Source organism: Archocentrus centrarchus, chromosome 8 (genome assembly GCF_007364275.1).
Source record: "Archocentrus centrarchus isolate MPI-CPG fArcCen1 chromosome 8, fArcCen1, whole genome shotgun sequence".
Classification (NCBI taxonomy): Eukaryota; Metazoa; Chordata; class Actinopteri; order Cichliformes; family Cichlidae; genus Archocentrus; species Archocentrus centrarchus.
In genome coordinates this window covers 25,950,481-25,970,977 of record NC_044353.1, presented here as the reverse complement: position 1 = coordinate 25,970,977, position 20,497 = coordinate 25,950,481, and the positions used below count along the sequence as shown (strand labels likewise).

The 20,497-nt window shown below is 40.2% G+C and overlaps 1 protein-coding gene across 1 annotated transcript in view; it reads left to right on the top strand.

Annotated features, from left to right (window-relative positions):
- Window positions 1–20,497, top strand: part of plekhh3 (pleckstrin homology, MyTH4 and FERM domain containing H3) — a 36,260-nt gene that overhangs the window by 2,861 nt on the left and 12,902 nt on the right. Inside the window, exons 2-4 of the mRNA XM_030736847.1 lie at window positions 3,756–3,811; window positions 15,099–15,193; window positions 19,341–19,523. Coding sequence (XP_030592707.1) covers window positions 3,756–3,811; window positions 15,099–15,193; window positions 19,341–19,523 — 334 coding nt within the window. The remainder of the gene's footprint in view (window positions 1–3,755; window positions 3,812–15,098; window positions 15,194–19,340; window positions 19,524–20,497) is intronic.

The window sequence follows — 20,497 nt, the reverse complement described above, 5'->3', positions numbered from 1 at the left end:
AAGATAAGGATGACCAGTCATGCCATTATTTATCTAATAAAAAGCAACCCAGTAAAGTCCTAGAAGCCAGTTTTCATTAAAAAAGACCAACATTACATTATTATTAAATGCTCTGTTGAGCCAAGCCTGCTGAACTCTGTAGTTATCACAGAAGATTTAATGGCACAAAGCCTAATATTCTGACCATAGTAACCATGCAGATTGCATAAAAAATAAAATAAAATTATCACAGTGCCCTCAAAATAGTTTTTACTGATGAGCTGCATCAAACACTATCCCAATAATGAAACAATACTGTGACATTTTGAAAGGTCAGCTCAAATATGTATCAAGAATAATTGCTTAAAAAACAGCTCTTATTATTTCTGGCAGTGCAAATCTGCCCACTGTGAAGCACATAATGCTGCTGTGTCCTCTACAGTGATATTAAATTACTGATTAGAAGTAGTGCTCTATTGATTTCTGCTCACAAATATTTATGAATATGACTTGACGTGTCCTGAGTCATAAAGTATTTGTTTGCCTCTATTAATCTGTGTGATGTATTTTCCTTTGAGCAGCATTTTGTCTTAATCTGTCATGCGGTCAGGCACGTTCAGTTTATCAGATTACTTCTAAATGGAAGGAACCAAATAATTGACTGTTGTAATTCACAGTGTTTTTATTAGGTAATAATTGGCAGTAAACCATTATTTTGGTCTAAGAGGCCTTTTGTCTAATACTAAATCCCCAGTATGCTATGGAGTTACTTGATGCCTGCAAGCACTTGATCCATTTCAGCAAATCATGTTATCTCCTGATTTGTGTCATTGGATTGTGACAGTTGAAATTCTGTTATCAATATCTCAGGCTGAGCCAATAATTAGGAACACAGCTGAATCACTCCAATCTCACATTAACTGGTCAATCTTAGCTATGTTACAGTCCCCGGAGCTCTTCCCCTCTGCAGATCTCACTGATACTGTTTGGCTTTCCATAGTGTCAACAAAGGGGGTGAGGTTAGTTGAAAGGTTGAAGATGGCCTATAATGATTTCTCGGGAACCCCTCTGAGAGCTGTGTTCCATTATTAATCGTTAACCTTCCTCAAGACATCTAAAATCCTCACCATGAACTCTTGCATTGTTGTACAATATGCTGCCAGAAAAATGCCATGATATGTAGAAACTGCAGTACCAAAACCATAGATGACACACTCTTCCTTGCTAGGACTCTTCTTGCTGACGCTGGAATCATGAGTCAGTGCTGATGCTTATGTAGGCTTGGCCCTTGAGAGCACGGGGCTATGTCAAAACCTTTTCCCTTCATGTTTACAGTCCCCATTCAAAGAAACTGCTCTTTAACAGCTGCCCAAACAGTCACACCAAGCTGAATGCCTCCAGTGTAGGAATAGTTAGGCACTAATTTTAGGGCAGGATATCCGTCATTCCCTTTCTTTCCATGTTTCCACTAAAACCTTTATTCAGTATTTATGTAATATGTATGCAGTTTTACCAATAAAATACCACCACAGAGGTTTATGCCCAGGCAGTTGTAAGTGTGGACTGGAGCACCGCAGTGCATCCTGTTACTTGGAACAAACAGACACAGTCCGGCTTTGCTGAGAGCGAGTCCTATTAGCCATCCCTTCTGCCCTCTGCCTACAGAGGTGTCACGGTACGCTGGTTTATATTTGGTTTCCGTTGCGTCTCTGCCTCACCACCTCCAGGCCACACATCTGGTCTTCGGGCCGACACTGGCTGAGCCCAAGCATTTCCTCCTGGTTACTCAGCCTCCCAGGAGAGCTGAAGGGAGAGGGGAAAGAGAGGGAGAGAATAAACTGGGAAAAGCGAGAGCGGAAGTCAGCCACGGAACGAACACATCACGGCATCTTTCCCTCTTTCTCTTTAAGATCTGCTCTAGTCTGGAGTGATTCATACCCTGCCGTCCAAAGAGAGATCTTTTGCCAGGGCTCTACATCGCACGCTATCCTTGTTCCTCATCCCACAGCCCATTAACTCTATTGGAAAGCATTTTTTTCTGTAAATTGTAAAGACTTGTGAGCAATGACTCAAAATATTCTGACTTTGTCTACCTGTCCCATTAGTTTATTGATTATCTGAGTAATTTACATTATGAAATTACAGCTTTTCTATCACTGAATTTTATTAAGGCTGACATTTTTCTGTCGTTGATGTCTGTCTGGATTTCCTTTATTGGGCCCGTTGGCTCGACTAAATGATTTACCATACACTCTGTCTGTTCATTTGCTCTCGTCAGTTTGGTTTGACATTTACAATGCTTCTCCCTTAGTTAAACATTAATGAGATGTCATTATCCAAACTGTGATCTTTTCCTTATTCGCCTATGGCCTTATAAATACAGCACAGATTCCAAGCTAGCCTATAAATTTGCAGTTGATGTTTTCTTTGTTATTTTTGAGCCATCTAAAAAGAAGCCTAGACCATTTTGTGGGGCAATAGTTATACTTAGGATGGTTTGCCCAGTAGTAAAGTGTGGTGTGTGAACTGTGAGGGGCCCAGAACTGACCTGGATAGTGTTTCAGGTAGGCCAACACCCCTGAATTGGGCCAGGGCAGCCACAGAAGCTGGCTCAAGGCTGTGGTTCACAGAGACAACATGTCAGGCCACAGGGACACACAGTGCTGCTCTGCACACCAGGGAATCTGTCCAAATTGCACACAGGCAAGCTGTCTGATGGGGTTTTCCAAGGTCAGGTTGGGAATCTAGGGGCTGGATCACTGTGAAAGGAAACATCCTCTCCCATCTTCTGCTTCACAGGGGAGTCCTAGAATGAAAAGTTCATTGTTCTACCCATAAAATTTGATTTTGCATGTCTGCCAGTGGCAGACATGTGGCAGCCCCATTTTAGTCAGAGGAACTAACTCCAATTTCCACACAATACTGTCCAAGTGTTTAAGTGATTTTATAGGAATAGCTTGCTTGCTTTTAAAAACGTAGGTACTAAATAATTAATTGTGGCTTTGTTCATCACATAATCATAAGGACACAGTAAGTTTTTCTGGGTAAAGTGCAGTTTCTACATTCCCAGGCAGAGATCTGTATCACCAGTTCTACTGTGACATTCAGAAAAAAGCTCCTAACGATACTTGTTGACAAAGGCCCTGGGTCTTATTCAGTGGTGCGTCCCTATCATAGCCACTGCTGTTTTTTATTCTTGTGTTCTCTCTTTACATAAGTGTAAAGATTTTGGATCCTCTATAAGGCACTTTCTCAAAGCAAGCTATTATTGTAATTAAGACTAAAGGGTCTCTTTGTTTTTGTCAAGCTAACAGCCTGTACCAATCAACTTGTGGATAGAAACAATGAATGCAGTTGCTCTGGTTATGCGTGCATTCTCAAAAACTATGGTTATTTTTAGGTTAATCTTCTTAGAGAATAAATGAAAAAAATAATTCTGGGTTGTGATTGTTGGGGTGCACGCAGCTTTAACATGAAAGATTCCTCTGTTCCCATAACTTATATTAAATTAGCCTGTTTTGCATGCCATATTTCTCCCCACCACTTTACTCCTTGCAAGTGAAAGCCAAGCATTACAGGAATATAGTATATATGAATATCTATGTGCTGAGGCTTGCCAGGAACAACTGCATGCCCTGTTGTAACTGCCGCTGAAGGCAAAGCATTGAAGGATCATCTCAAATTGTGGACTAGTTCTCAAGATAGACCAATGTTTGTGCTGCACGATTGTCGATTTACCCTTTTATTTTATTTTTTTTCCTCTTTTCTATCGACAGACTCCAGCTGAGGTGATTGTTTCACAGCCATCCTGCACAGCCAATGGAACAAATGGGTAAGGAGAGGGAGAAGCCAATTTCACACATGAACTTTGGACAGTCTCGGGAGATTTGGATCTGGACATTATCCAGCATTGTCTGAATTGGTCCTTTTACACATGTAGCCAATAGCAAGAGATTGGACACGTCCAGTGCATTATCTGTATTGGAAATGCTCCATTTGGTTTAGGTGAGGGATAGTTCCTGGGAAGAGCATACGGGAGACAGGACACATAATACCCACACTGTCACTATAAATTCTCCAGGAAATTACATGCTCTATTATCACATGGGCTTGACTGGACATTACAGAACAGATTACAGAACTGGCAGGGTAAAGTCCATTTTATGTCCAATTCGGCTGGTTTCCCCATTCAGCTTGACTTAGTACAAAAGTTACAGGCTACAGTAGAAACGACAGGAAGTAGTAGTTCCGTCTTTTACTTGTACACTTCCTCTGAGTGCCGGGGATTTCTGTATATATCTCCAAGCACATGTGCTAATACTTGATTTTTTTTCACTTCCTCTTCAGTATCTCATGGTGCTCTCGTGTATGCATGAAAGTGCTCCAGAGTCATATGCATTATTGACAGATGAAATGACACTTGCGATTTGTAACGATGCTTTGATTTCTTTTAGGTGGTTTATCCATTTTCTCTGGAGCACCACCTGATTGAGTTTTGCCATTAAGAGGTTAACCTGGCTGTCATTTGGGGGCTTATTTGCCAATAATATATCCATGTGAAAAAATAATGATGTCTGACAGCAGTTACGGATGTTTTTGACATGTTTAAACACGGATCTTCATAGATAAATGCGGTGCATTCAAATAAATGGAAACATTAAACACACCCATATATTTATTACACCTTTCACATTAATTGCCATTGGTTAGAACCCCATGAGGCAGTAACAGGTAGAACTTGCTTCTGATATCTAGGTCTAGGTCTCCTTTGCTATTGAAATGTGCCCTGTCATCCTGCTAAGATCTAAAGACCTGCCTAAGGGCCCAGGAAAAAAAAATTATTATGGCTGCCTAGGAATCTGGCATTAATTTTTCTACTATAGTAAAAAGTGGGTTAGATTTTAAACAACTTGTAATTTGTCAAGCACAGCATTCCCCAGATAATTAGCTGAAAAACAGAAAAAAGGTATACTGTTAAAGTGAGTTTTATTTACATTGAGACAAATGTGGAATGTATTTGACAAATGTGGAATGTAATGACAGTTTGTGAATGATTATATTGGTAAAGGTCAGGCCTTTTAGAATAACATGCTCTACACAGACAAATCAAAGGCTGAGTTGCTTCGCCACAGTGATGGTGGTTGAAGTGTTATGGTTGTGGGTTACTCTGCTGCCTCAGGGTCTGGGCAGCCCACATTCACTGGTGAACCATAAATCCTGCATGGGGTGCTTGAAGATAATGTGAGGCCAGCTGTCTGTGACAGATAAAACTTTAAGTGGACCTTTTCAACAGGAGAATGGTCATCATCCTACCTGCAAATCCACTGAGGAAAGGCTCAATTAGCCTATTCAAATTCCCGATTTGAATCCATTCAGATCTTACTTTTTATTACATGATTGTATGTCACCATGTCAAGCTTCAGCTTGACTTTAACCAATCATCCTTGTAACGTCCAAGCAACTCAACCAGCTTGCATATTTTAAAAAAATCATTAAATTTGTTATTTTGAAGAAACTAACTCAAACGGTTGGCTGCAAGGGACTGGTGCACATCTTACTACAAATGAGATTCAAATGGCCATGTGGATTGCAAGTGAATGCAAATGAGAGTGAAAAGTGATTCACGGAGGGCTTTATCCAGACTATTAGTGCATGGGTGTGATCTCAGACAGTGATGTAGTCAGCTTCTGCTCCTCTCTATCTCTGGCATCGTGCCCTTATCGCCACCTCGCCCCCCCGTCCAAAATCGCTACTGTACATCTGCCGACTCACAGGCAGTGAATCACCAGGCTTGACTCGTAGGGCTATCACACATCACGAATGAACAGACATGGGTCTGCAAAACCTCTCAACAAGAATAGAGCTGCCCCAGGAAGTGGGTATGTGAGATGAAATATTTTGCTGTAGTCATATGGGACATGCTGTCTTTTGAGGCTTGGGGGGGAGTAAGGACTGGACTGGGTGACTCAGTCCTGCCTAAACAGCACTCCCATAAGAGGTGTGGCTCGGGTGCGTGCGTGTGCGCGTACATGTATGTCACTTCTGCATTGTTGTGGTGAATGGCCTCAGGCCACATGGCATGATTAACTACTGGTTTTGAAGGGAGTGTGTGTTTGTTTGGCTGTAATCATCACACCGATTGCAGAGATTAGAGAGTATACTGCTTGCTCATTACCTGGCCAATGGCTGGACACACCCAGAAATTCAGCTGTATGGAAAGAATGTCAGGTTATGCTCTGATAAGCCAGAACCTTACTATTATAATAAATGGGGTCATATCAATTAATCTTAAATGTTGCACAACAGCTCTGGTTTATACCAGACTTTGAACAAACTATCGGATTGAACTGTCCACAAGGAAACATCAATTTAACAATTAGATTGAATAGAGATGTGATTGTGATTAATTAGGGGAATTTTTGTTAACATGGCAATACTCAGATAAAATAGTCATGCTGCAAGTCTGATGTATTGGGTGATTTCAGGGGTCTTATACAATCCATGCTCACAACTTCCTAAACTAATTTAATTTTAAATGAAGTCATTGAAATCTGGAAATCTCTGAAATCTTGCTTCATAGTATAGGCCCATGGTCATCAAAGAATGTCCAATTTCTTTGATTTCAGAAACTCTCCAGTTGCTTTTGCAGTATGCTTTGGGTCATTATCCATTTACACTGTGAAGTGCTGTCTGATAATATTGCAGTATTTGTCTACATCTGAGTAAAAAGTATAGCCCTGTACACTTCGGAAAACATCCTGCTACTTGAATCCACACGAATAAACACTAGTGACCCGGTTCTACTGGCAAAACATTGTCTTCATCATGTTTGGTTGATGATGTGGTATGCTTTTGGATTATGAGCTGGTTTTCTCCTTCTCCATACCTTTTTCTTCCCATCATCACGGTAGAAGTGCTTGTTGTCATCTGTCCAAAAAAACTTCTTTTCAGAACTGGGCAGGCTCTTTTATCTGTTTTCCACCAAAGTCTAATGTGGCCTTTTTGTTCTTGAGTGGTTTGCACCTTGTTGTTTTTTAAATTCATAAAGGCGTCTCTTGATTGTAGATTGACATACGGTTACTGCACTTACTTGAGTGTTCTTGACTTGGTCAGCTGCTGTGAAAGTTTTTCTTAGCTCACTTTCTTTTAGGCCTTTAGGTGTTGCTGAACTAGCCAGTGGATCCTTTATTTTTTAAGAATGTACCACATTGTTGATTTGCCCAATCTTAAAATTTTTACTGTCTCTCTGATAGGTGTATTTTGGGGTTTTTTTTAGCCTCATGATGGCCTCCTTTACTTGCACTGACATCTTAGAGTGGACCACATATTGAGTTCCTGTGAACAGCTACCAAATAGAAGTCAAGTATTTGGAATCAACTCCAGATCTTTTATCTGCTTATTTCTCATGGAATAACAAGAGAACAGACCAAATCTGTAATGCTCATCACCTGATCGTCCAATTACTTTTGAGCCCCTTTTTGCATTTGACCTCAGTCAGTCATTGGCCTCAAACTCACGGGGTGAGTGATGGACGTGTGTCTTCAGGCAGATGATACAAGGCTCTTCCTGTTTGTCTTTCAGTCAGCAGGAAGTGCTAGCCAGCTTGCACCCTCCTGCTGTTCTCATCCTGAAATCTGTCTTACATCATCACTATTTTTTTCATCTTCACTTTCTTCACTCTCAAGTTCCTTCTTATAGAGCGGAGTACAAACTGTACAGAAAAGAGTGCACACTTGAGGACTTTTCCATGTTCCATCTGTTCTGTAATTAGCTTCTCCTCTTTGTTGACAGCTCTCTGCAGTAGTCAGAAGCTTGAAGTTTTTGCTACTAGACAGCTGAAAGAGAACAGTATTAAGGAATGCATTTCACATGTGTAAGTTTATGTGGGTGCATGAGAGAGGGTGTGTATGCATAACGCAAGTGAGTGTTTGCATGAAGAGCTTAGGAGTGGGCCCCGGGTAATTGCCTGCCTGGATGTCTGTCGTCCTGTCTGTCAACCATCCAACCATCACAATCTGGCCCTATTTACAACATCAACAAATATGGAAAGTTTTAAATCACATCGTCAAGTTTCACAAGTAGAATGGCTTTATTCAAACTAAAAAGTCTCTTATTCGCTATCATAAAATTTCTTGCTGACAACACTCACTTTTTCAGTCACGAACTCAGACTTCCTGTCACACACCCCTCCTACTCAGGTCTCATAACATGACTTTTTTTTCCCTCTCCTCTCTGCCTAGTCCAGAGCTTCTTGGCAGTGGTCTTGAGAAAACAGTGTATTTTTAGCTGGGAGGTCATATAGGCCCAGTCTTAATCACCACATTCCCATTTTCCCACCAGCCCAGTTTCAGTCAGAGACCCATGTAGTCAGCCTGTGCACTGAGGAGGACGGGATAGGGACAGGGAAGAGAAATAGATGGATTTCTACAGGAAGAATGGCTGATTATTAATGCTACAATATGAAGAACAAGATTTTAATAAAAATTGGTTTATTTTACTTGGTCCCTTTTCTGAATGTCTTTCAGGGCACATCTGAGCTCTTTATCCATCAGACAAGTATTCCTGTGACAAATCAATGCAATGGTCATTTTTGCAACTGTGCATGTTCTTTTGGTTACAAGGAATGTTTTCACTGCGGTCATCCAAGCCCAAGAGCAAGGACAGTACCTCTCTAGCTTTAATTAGTGTCTCAGCATTGTGATTAAATCCTGGACTGAAATCAATTACTCATTGCCACAGAAATTACAACCAAGCAGACAGTCGCAAACTAATTAATTTATTGTGCTGTTCCCGCTGTTGGATTTAAGTGTGTCATGGCCATTGAAGTTTGCTGACAGTATGTCTTTTTATTGTGTTGCCCTTGATGAAATTGCTTGCATGTTGTTGATTCGAACATATCTATAATGTTACAGTGTTGATAAATGCACCCACTGAATGTCTGTAAAATCAAAATACCAGAGAAAAAAAAAATTATGCACAAATGAACCTTTTTTTTTTTTCCTTTCCAGATCTAGCTGTAGATCTTCTGTGGCGTTTTAGGGTCTTTTTTTTTTTTTTTGGTCACCAGCTTTTTTTTTTTTCTTTTATATTTGCTTCCAGGATTTGCTGGTATTTAAATGAATCCATTCTTCGCTCTACCAGGGAAATATTCCCTAAGCTCAGTGTTGTGCAAGGTCACCCTTCGCAAGAGCTAGCTCAAAGTTCAGTTCACACAGATGAAATTGAATTGGTTCACATTTCTCATTGCTAGCAAACTGTATTGTTGTTCACAGAGCATCATGTGCAGCACACGCACGCAATGGCATGCATTCACTCTCAGGAACACTCACATCATGTTCTTTAGTTGACAGAACCATGTATTTGAGTCAGGGGTCACTGAAAATATGTGTGTTCAAAAAGGTACTCTTTTGAGTAGGAATGCAACTTTTTTGTCACCACACTGATACACTATATGGACAAAAGCAGTGAGGCATCTCACAAGGTCAAGACGGGCATGCCTTGTGGGCAGGCTTACAGAAGCTGCTCGGCCATGGAAACCCATGCCATGAGGGTCCCATAGCACACAATTTGTGTGCTGATAATACCAGAAGAGGTTTGAAGCTCTGCAGTTATTGAGTCAGCAGATATTGGCAACTTTTACACACTATACCTAATTCACTCGGTGACCTTGTTCTGTAACTTTACATGTTGTGTTACTTGGTGGCTGAGTTATTGCGGTTCCTAAAACACTTCCGCTTTGCAAATACCACTTACAGTTGATCGTGTAATATGTAAGAGGGAAGAAATTTCATGAACTACCTTGTTGCAAAAGTGGTGTCCTATTTCAGTAGCACGCTTGAATTTATTATCCTCTTTAGAACGACTCATCCTTACATCAGTGTATATAAATACAGACTGAGTGGCTAAGTGTTTGATTTTACACCTGTAGCAATGGGACTGAAAACCCCTGAATTCAAAGATTAAGAGGTGTAGCCAAATAATTTATCCATATAGTGTACTTTGGCTCTGGATATCAGCTGATACCAAGTACAGATCTGGTACCATTGTCTCATTTATAGGTTGTTAGAGACTGGAACAAATAAAAATATATAAATATAAAAATTTTACACATTGCTCTTGTGATTAAGATAAGTAAAGACCTATAAATCTTTTGTTTTGTTTTATTTTTTAGTATTATTACCTAATTTATTTGCAATTGTTGCATTTCAACTTAGTGTGGGAGTCCTTATGAGTCTTTACTGTTTTACTGTCATTTATGGTCTCTCTAGTTTTTCTCCTTTTCTTCCTTTCACTGGGTGTGTGCCTGGCACACACTCCACTGAAGTTCAATAAACGTTCAGTCATTGTCAGCTCACTTCACCACTGCTTGCTGTTAAGTCACAAACTGCTGCAAATTCACAAAGAAAAGCTGTTGGCACAGCAAGTATGAAATGCCTCCAAATTACTGACCCTGTTAGCAACTCCCATGCTGCATTAGCTGTACCTCTAGCATCAAGGTGCACAGTTAGACCTGTGGTATGATGTGAAGTAGTAATAAACAAAGAACAAAATAGAGTAAAATGGAACTGAATAGATTGGCCCCATAGATCACCCTGCTATCACGGATACCTGGTTAACCTAGTATCTTGTTAAACCAGTACGGGACCAAAATCTGAAACACTGAACTGGTGCATTGTTAGCACATTCATGCAGAGCACCGTTTGTGCCACTGTGCTTGCTTCTTTTCAGGAAGCAAGACTAGATTTCTTCTGATAAGTTATGCATGAAGGTAATTTTTGAGTGGGTGTTGTGGCACTTTAAACAGTTTCTAGAGGCCTTTTGCAGTCAAGTAGTTGTATTTTTTTTTCTTTATCTTTCTAGCAATGAGCAGTTCTCTCAGGTTATTTGATCTTCCAGACCTCAACTTAGCCTCCACTATTCCTGGTACTGCCATTCCTTAATTACATTACAGACTGAGAAAAATGGTTACCAGAAAACAATTTGGTATCTTCTGATAGCTCTACTCCTTCACGGGTATCAGTTACTTTAATTCAGAATGCTAGGCAGCAGAGAGGCCATGTCTTCTATGGTTAAGACAACTTTGAAATTTGTGTAATTTAACCTATCTTTAACTATGATTGTGAAAAAAATAAATCATAGCCCAAATAAGCTAATTAGGGTATGAAACCTCAGAAAGCTCAAATCTCTTGGTGTCCAGACTTTTGCACGATACAGTAAATCTGTCATTTTTCAAGTCTCAAAAGATTTTGCAAAAACTATGCACAAGAGTAACAGGTTATGGAAGTTGCTCAGAGGAAGCTAAAATCTCATATGGCATTATCACATGGCCACACTCTCTTTACCTACTTTGGCTGATTAGACGTCTTCCCTTTGCCTTTGTGGGTGTGTACACATCATAGTTGACTGACATGTCCTTGTCCCTCCTTTTAGTCTTGTTGCACCTGTAAGGGTGGGACATTCGAGACAACATTCAAGTTCCTCTCTCGGTGTAGTGCGTGGAATTTGATGACCTCATGTAATTACCACTAAATCTCCACCCAACTAAAGAAAGTAGCCAATTTCAACTGTATATACCTGTATGAGTGTTCAAGACCTTTTAATAATGGAACAGTATCAGTTGTATTTGTGTAAGTCATTAACCCAGTCATTTTGGTGGACCTAATATCATTAGTTGAAATGTATTGTGTTTGGATGAACTCCCTCCCTAACAGGTAGTTTTCAAGGTAATCCGAATAATAGTTTGTGAGACAAAAGAAGTTGCAGTGGAAGTATTATTGGTATGATATGGAACCTATCAGACTGTAAAAAGCGTGGAAATCTTGACAGTACAAAAAAATAAATAAAAACGGAAACACTTTTCCAAATTGAGATGAATATAGTTATCTCTTTTGTATTCTTAATCTTTTTCTTCCTCTTTCCTTTGGTATGTTCTTCTTTATTATCTTGTTCCTCTTTGTGAGGTACTTTACATATAATTTGTTGCTTGTAACAACACTAACTCCTGGGCTATATATTGCTGTTGTGTTGATTAGGCATAAAAGAGCTGTAAAAGCATATTTGTTAAAATTGAAAGAAATGGAAAAGGGCAAACATAAAATGTTATATAGCACAGTATTTTAGGGCCTCATTGGCTTTACATGCAGCTCCTCACTTCTGTACAGAGGACATTACCGCTGATGTGACTACACAGGTTGTTAAAATGTGCTTTGTGTTCGCTGTGGAATCAGATATCAGTGGTTGTGTGATAATAGGGAAATATGTTCCTTCCTTTCACAAATCGCATTTCTTTTTTCCATCTTATTTTCATAACTTCCCTCTCTTCCACTTTGCAGGATAGCCAACAGTTTTTATTTGCCAGTTGAAAGTGATCTGTGAATCTGTGAGATATGAATGTTTTGGTTTTTTTATATATATATATATATATATATATATATATATATATATATATATATATATATATATATATATATATATATATATAAAATAAAATAAAAAATCTTGATTTCTTGTTTTTTTTTCTCAACACATTGCAGTGTAAAACAGAGGAGCAGTATGACATTATGATGCTTCTTTAGTTGAGTAGCTGATGTTTAGGGCAAATGAAGGAGAGGTGCTGTCTGTAAATCTCTTGCTCTATTCTTCGTGGTGTCTAATCCCCATGTTAAATTGCTTCCTGCGCTCCACAGGAAGTTGCCTGCTAAAGGCCTCACCGTCACGGCCTCTGCTGCAGCTTCTGGGAATGTGGGGGTGGTAGCACTGGGGGGGAGGGGGTTGGACTGGGGTTGTACTGTAGGGATGCTGGACAGCTGTGGAGATCCGAGGCTCCCACATCAACTTTGCTCAGACAATTGCCCCATTTGTTACACCATAGATTGCTGTGAAATTTTTTTTTTTTTACACAATTTATGTATACGTACACAGAGAATGACGTCCACATGTGTCTATACCCACACTGACAGAATAGCAGAGTAATAAAAATACTGAAGAATGATTCCTGATTTTTTTTTTTTTTTGTAAATGTAAATGAAGTACAACTTTTATTCAGTAACTAGAATGCCATGGATTATCTGTGTTATTTCTGTGTATATTTGTGTGACTTATTTATATTTATCCTCCTGCTGGTGAGTGTTTTTATTACCTCCAACACTTTTGTCAGAGGACTGTGATGGTTATTCTGTAATATGGGCTACTGTGTTGTTAGACTGTTGCATATATTTATCACTTTATAATATCATTCTTGTGGATTAAGGAAAATAGTGAGCTACCTTCCGGAAGGATAAAAAGTAGCTCATTATTGTTGTAACAATTGAAATGCCTTGATAACAAGAGCAACTTGTTATATAGTAACAACAGTAGCAATATTACTGTGGTCTGCAGCCAAAGTCAGAGAGAAATTTTGGATATTAGAGTGGCTTTTTGGACAATAGTGACTTTGCTGAGGCATGTAATTTGCATGTAATTTGAAAGTCAAGCTTTCTGTCTGTTGTTTAGACCAACTACACTGAAGTTCAGACTTGTCCTAATTTTGATATTAGTGTATGCTAAACTGATATTTAGAAACTGAAACAATAGTACACAGTTATCCAGAACAGTTAGCATTAACATGTCCTGCGTGAAGGTCTGGCTACATATTCCTCTCATGGAGTATAGATCCCACTGCTGTCCTGTTCGGTCTGCCTGTGTGCGTGAATGTCTCTGTTATGTGGAAGGAGATATTAACAACCTCAAAAAAAGAGATGTCACATTTCTATGTTTATTTTAATGCCTTTAAGTGGGGTCTGTAGATGCAGGGACTGATAGCAATCCCCATAGGCTGTGGCTGTGGCAGGCGAGCAGGCTTAGTTTTATAGCATGGCTGAGTATAATGTGACAGACCCTTCAGTCTCTCTCTCTTTCTCTCGCTTCTGCTTTCTGATGATGCATCATACCAATTTATACACACATACGGAAAAAAATGGCCTGCCATATAGAGTTTCATGGTGTCTGAACATTAGCTTAAATTAGAGATGCCAGTTAGTTAGAATCAGCCACTGCAAATAAATATCATAAAGACAACATATGCATAAGAGACACCGTTCAGAAGATCTTTGACCTCATCTCTGATCACCGAGATGATCAGAGATGAGGTCAAAGGAGACAGAAATTGGCAACTGCTATAAGCCGAGTGTAGATAAGGGAATAGTCCGACCCATTGATTATTGGTTCCTTCCATGAGGAGGAATCTTTATCAGATCAATAATGGCATAAATCAGCTAGCAACTGTATAGGTAAATAGATGCAAGATAACCCTGGGAGGGAGGGCTTGACTTCATTTCCTGAGTGGCAGTCCCAGGAGGAAGAGGAGGTGGAGGAGGACAGGAAGGAAGGAGCGGTTCATCACTTGTACCTCACATGCTAGTTAGATCCAGGAAATAGAAAAAACAAACGAGTAATTAGGTAAATGAATGACGAGAGATAAAACATCTAAACAATCTAATAGAATGGAAATGGGCCTTGGCCTGAGATAACAAGTCTGAAGTTGTCCACAACATTACTGACCAGATGCAGAACAGTCAGTGTACTTGGAAATGGCTGCAGATGTGATTGTGGGGCATTAAAGGGAGAAAGAGAAAATATCAGTTCAGCAGATTTAGTGATGTTTTTGATGTTTATGATTTTAACTATCTAAGACTGCGACCTCTTGAACCTTCTGCTTTCCTCTGACCAGCATGAGCTGGCTGGCTGGGAGTCGGGCCGGCGTCGCTCTGTCACATTTATTTTCAGTCTCCCCTTTGGCTCGCCGGTCAAAGTGATAAAAGAGAGACGAGCTGTCCACAGTGGCGTGGTATGTATGAGTGTGTGTTTGCGGGCTTGCGTGCTCCTAGGGAGGGAAAGTGGGGAAAATGCTAGAGGACAGATATTCATGGCACCTCTTTCAGTCCCCTCTGTGTGATTCTCCCCCCACCTAGAAGTATCAGAGAGGCTTAAAGTTGGCAAAGAGTCACATAGGGGCGGGAGGTCACAGCCAACTGTGTGTCTCTGAGCCAATTAGCTGTCTAATGGGAGGGAGTAGTCAGGGGAAGACTTGAGTTGAGAGGGAAGCAGAGTTATTTACATTCTCTTTCTCCTCTTCCACTTAGCCACACTGCCTCGGAGTCTTCTGAAGAGATGAAAAGCCTGATCATTGAGAAGAATAAAATGGGACAAGAGGAAGAACCTGAGCAATTGGTGAAAGGTAAGCCTCACATGCACTACTAACATAGCACATCACCATTACTCAGATCCTCCTTAAATGAAATGCATCTACCTGCTATAATCAGATATTCCTGCAGACATGATAAACTAATTAAGAAGTCTTTAAACAGGAAATAGATTTTTTTTAAAATGTCAATTACCAGTTAACTATATAACAAAAATCCTTACCTGTTTAGCATTTTTTTAAGCAATGCCAGTTGTATCTGGACTCTTGGTTGTGCAAAATGGAGAAAATTAGCTATTTCAAGGCTTCACCTTGGTATCCTAAAATTTTTCATGCATTATTCACTAGTATCACCTTTTTCTATTATTTTCTCAGGCTAAATGATTGATTGAAAAAAAAAAACAAAAAAAAAAACTTTTAATATACATTAGAGCAATCAGTAATAAAATGAAAAATCTGTTGTTGTGTCCCCATTTTGTGTGTCAGTTAATCCACAAGCTCCCTGCAGGGCTAAGTTAGTGCAGTTCGTGCCTTTAAGTATGGTATATATTTCATCAGCCTAATTGCCTCCTGTCGCAGCGCCATACTGTTCTGTTGCCCTGTAGCCAACCCCTCTCTTACCACATGTGGCCCACAGCTGCCCCCACCTTCCCTCTATGTGTATTATTGTAAGGATAGCTACTGGCATCAGGAGCTCTATCTTGCATGTCTGATGCTTTTGAGGAATGATCTCACAGGATATTTCTGTGCAGTTTATTTTTTCCTTTTTTTTTTTTTTTTTTTCTGCTCAGCCTGCTGCTGACAGGGAGCAGTAAAATGCCAGTGCTTGGATATGTTACGTCCTGTCGGGAATGGCGACAGTCAGATTGCCTAATTCTGACAGCAGTTACCATGCACCCTTGGCAATGGCTCCTCCCTTACTGCTGTCCCCACTCGTGTTTTTTTCAGTGTTAGAAGAGTTTCCCTCCAAAACTGGGGACAGCTACAGTCTGTGGGTGACTTTCATTTAATATTACAGCTTTTGCACCACATCACAGTCCTTCACTGCGCTTTACTAGCCAACAGCAGGCAACCTCAGGGTGTTAGATAATTCTCTCTGTATACTGCACGAGAATGTTTTTTGAGGGATGCCTCCATTAGGGCTTTTTCCTTTTTTTTTTTCTTTTTTTTTTAGTAGGGCATCCCGAGGCTACATGGGGTGAATGTTGCCCCAGTATCTAAAATAGGCCAACAACATTGCAGATATAGACTGACGAGTGCTGACAGAAAGAGATGTTGACATTGGTTTATTGATATGCCTTTGTTGATTTACTGTTAAAATTATTCCTCGTGTGATGCAGAGTTTCTCGTGCTCCAGTCGTCTACAGCTGAAACTGTCTGGATCTCCGATTCAAAACGGGAGAAATGTTTAGTTTTACATTTTATGGATCTTGCCCAGAAAAATATTTCAGTGCCAGTTTATAACTTATTATTTTACTGAAATGTTGCTCTGCTTACCAAGAGTTTTTTTTTTTTTTTCTTTTCTTTTAATGAAATGCCAGCAAGAACAATAATGGAGTTCAGCGTTCAGTACATTGAACAAACATTCATTGGTGAGAGAAGCAGGGGGCTTGCAGTAAAAAAGATGGAAATGCACAGAGAGAGATTGTTTTCTCAATCTGTGTTTGAGGGGGCAGGGCACTGAAGGGTCAGGGGTCACAAATGAAACAAATTAAGGGCGAGCTGTGGCCCCCAGGGGAGACATTAGAAGGCTACAGAGATGAGATCCAGATGGAAGACCATCGGAGGGCTATACAGGGGGACTGGGGACTCTAGCTTTATCTCTGTCCTTTTTACATATTTTGTTATTGCATTGCTTAAAGTTCCCAGTAAGACCAGGCTATGTGGTATATTCTGTGTCTGTGACAGAGCTGTCAGGGTAACAGGCATGCCTGTCTTTTGACGTTTCTGACCCGGTCAGCTTGTCTGCCTCCTGTCCTGCATGCAGTCTGTCGGCCTTCTTCGTGACTTTTATTTATCCATTTCACATTGGATTTTGATGCTGACCCTCTTTGATGCGGTGTTAAGTACCTCCTGGGTTTTCACTTTGAGCTATATTTAAGGGTAGGTTACAGTAGGTTCAAACTTGCCACTTATAGCGAATGGAGGCATTCTTAAACAGGAAACGTAGTCTGAGAGCCTGAACCTTCTCCCCCTCCTCTCTCTCTCTTTTTATTTCATTTTTTTTATTTGGAGCAGGGCAACGGTTTCTTTGTACTGTCTGGGAAAACCACTTTGAGGCGAGGTTAAAATGAGGGGGAGAAGAGAAAAGGGGCAGATGAAAGCAAATAGGAAGAGAGTAAGAACAGGAGGAGGAAAGATGCAGGCGAAAATGAGTGCTGGCTGACAGGTGACACGCAGCTTGCTAACCACAGAGGAAGTTGTGATGGTGGTGAGGCATCATTACAGTTTCACAGGGTTGGAGGCTGAAGGTATGTTGCCTAATTATTCCTTTAAAATCACTCTCAAGCATGCATACACAAGCCATATGCATTTTCTCATGCAAGACACCCTACATATGGCAGACTGCCATTGCATCTTACTAACCTGTCTCTGCATATGCTCCTACCCAACCTAGTACTGGTCAAGGTAGCCTGCAGTAAGTCAGTACAGCCTCTTATCAGCATCTTGGATGAACTCTGACCTTTCTACCAAGATGCAAGAAGTTCCTCCACAAAAGAGGACTGGAGCCCATTTAGTTTATTTATCTGCTCAGAAATGAAATACTTATGTGGAAAAATCTGCACACATTTGCACAATTTAGTTTATTTATCTGCTCAGAGTTGAAATACTTATTAGGAACAATTTGCACGCAACTGGGGAGGGAGAAGAGGTTCACGGTTTGGGAACAGTGGATCTGGGCTGTTGCAGCATTCCCAGTTCTCAGAACTTTGGGAACACAAGAGTCTTGTATTGCATAGAAAGACCTGGCAAGACTATCTGCCTTATTCTCTTTGTGTCCCTCTGTGTCTCAGTCTCCTTATCTCATTCTGTCATCCTTAAAAATTGTAATTATGGTGGCTTCGTGCAGCCTTTGATCCCTATACTATTATCTGGCTGTATTTTTATCCACTAGTATTTACGCCAACAAGGCTTTCACACTGACTTCTGCAAACTTTAGGGACAATTACATGTTTTGGAGATTATTCTTTGCGAAGACATAATGTGGCAGCACCTTTGTTTTTTTTTGTTTTTGTTTCTGTTTTGTTTTTTAGCCCTATGACCAACTTTCATGGAAAATATTTGCCTTAGTTTGAAGGTCCTATGCTTAGGAAAGCCAGTTGGAAAGTATTGGTATGTTTTGAGTATTCACAAGTTACTTGGTGGTAGCAAAAACTGCTCACAGGAGACACTAGCTATCTAATTTTTTTTTCTTTTCCCATGATTTCTTTGAACAATCAGGAAATATGTATAAATGTATATATAAAATCACATGGTCTTGTTCCTACAGTTCAAAGTGATGCCTTGCTTTTTACCCAACCACTAGTCCAAAACTGGTTTACTAAAAACAAAGAAAAATGGGACCAGACGTGTACAGTTTTCAATTTTCTATCACTTTACTAATCAGTTTACCGAATAACCACTGTACCTCAACTGGCACGTGTTCTTTCATATCTGGTTATCATAATAATCCTTGTGTATATCCATTTTTTTAAGTGGCAGTAGACAACTTCAACCCCACTCCTCATGCCACTTTTGCACAGATTGGATTGCTTTACCTTTTAAAACAACTGCTTAAATTAGGACAATAAGTAGTCAGGCTTTGTTTCCTATTAATCTTGTGTAAATAATCTCTGAAGTTCTGAAGCTCCCTATCACATGAAAGCCCATCTCATGTTCACTCTTGTTTTACTTTTGGTTTCAGTTACCTTCTCTGCCTCCTCCAACAATAGGACTGTTTTTCTTTTGCTGGGTAGAGTTTGCACAGTTACTCAGGCGAAGTGTCTCCCTTGTCAGCTAACAGGAAAAAGTTACCAATGGCTACCGATGAAAACAAAAGCACTATTATCTTCCTGCCTTGGTTATAGGCAGCCAATCTTTGCACCCGTGATGTCATTATTCTGTAGCCGCTATAATTTTCAATAAACATTTACTTTGTATTGATAAGTAAGAGCCAAACGCATGCATTTTGCTTGTTTTAAAGGTTTTTTGTTACGGGAGGTGCGTGGCAACTGGATCAAGCAGCGTCGGTATTGGTTTGTGCTGACCCAAGACTCTCTTGACTACTACACTGGAGCAGAGAAAGGAGCCCGGAGACTGGGCACACTGGTCCTCACAAATCTCTGCTCTGTCATCTGGCCAGACAAGCAGACATACAAGGAGACAGGTGAGCAAGACACACACGTACATAAGCATATGCAGACAAGCTGAGGCATAGCTGACTCACACTCATGCACACTTTCCCGTAATCTCTGTAGAGTCCAGTTAGTCCCATGTTAATTCCCTTTGTGGTATAGTGATCAGACATTTTTTAAAACTTCCCAGGAAGTCGTTTTTGGGTCTTTCAAAATGAAAGTGGTGTCTTGTGGCTATCTTGCCCTTCCCGGGAGTGCTGTAATTCTGAGTAAGTTTGGGAAGCCCCAACATTGTTTGGTCAGAAATGCGGGTCTAGAAATGTCTCGTTTGAGTAATCAGTAAGGGCGTCTCTTGGATGCAGGAGACAAATGACAAAGATTAAAAAGAGGGCTTTCTTCTGTATTTGAAAAGACACAGGGATGATTTGTGTTTTTAAAATCTGTATTAATCAGATACCCTCTATCTAACTCTGTCTGCTTTTCTGTCAATGGAGGAGATTATTCCCTGCTAACTTTACCGAAGCTCATAATTCTTTCTAACTCAGCAGGCCAGGGGACTTTTCTGGACAGAAGTGGACTTTCAACAGTGGCTTTGTCACAAGCTCCCGGTTGTTTCACTACTGAGTAGATTTGTGTTCCTCTTAAGCGGGGAAATTTGTCACAAAGAGAAATCTTTACTTCCTCTGTGTGTTTTCTGGTTGTTACCATAAAATATGGGTTCACTTTATAGGGCTCCATTTTTGGCCTTATTGACCAGTGTCAATTTAATGGCACCAAACGTGTTCAGATTGGTCAGTGGCAGTAGTGCAGTGTCATAATCTGAGGAGTAAAACCTTTTCATTTATACTTCACTAAGAACTTAAACAAAGAAGGATGTGGTGCCAAGTCACGTAGCAGGAAAGCCTGATAACAGCCATGGGGCTACAGATCAAGCCAGGCTGCCTGGGGTATGTCTAATACTTCCTCTGCAGAAGGCGGAAGCATGCCTCTTTTTTTAACTTTTATT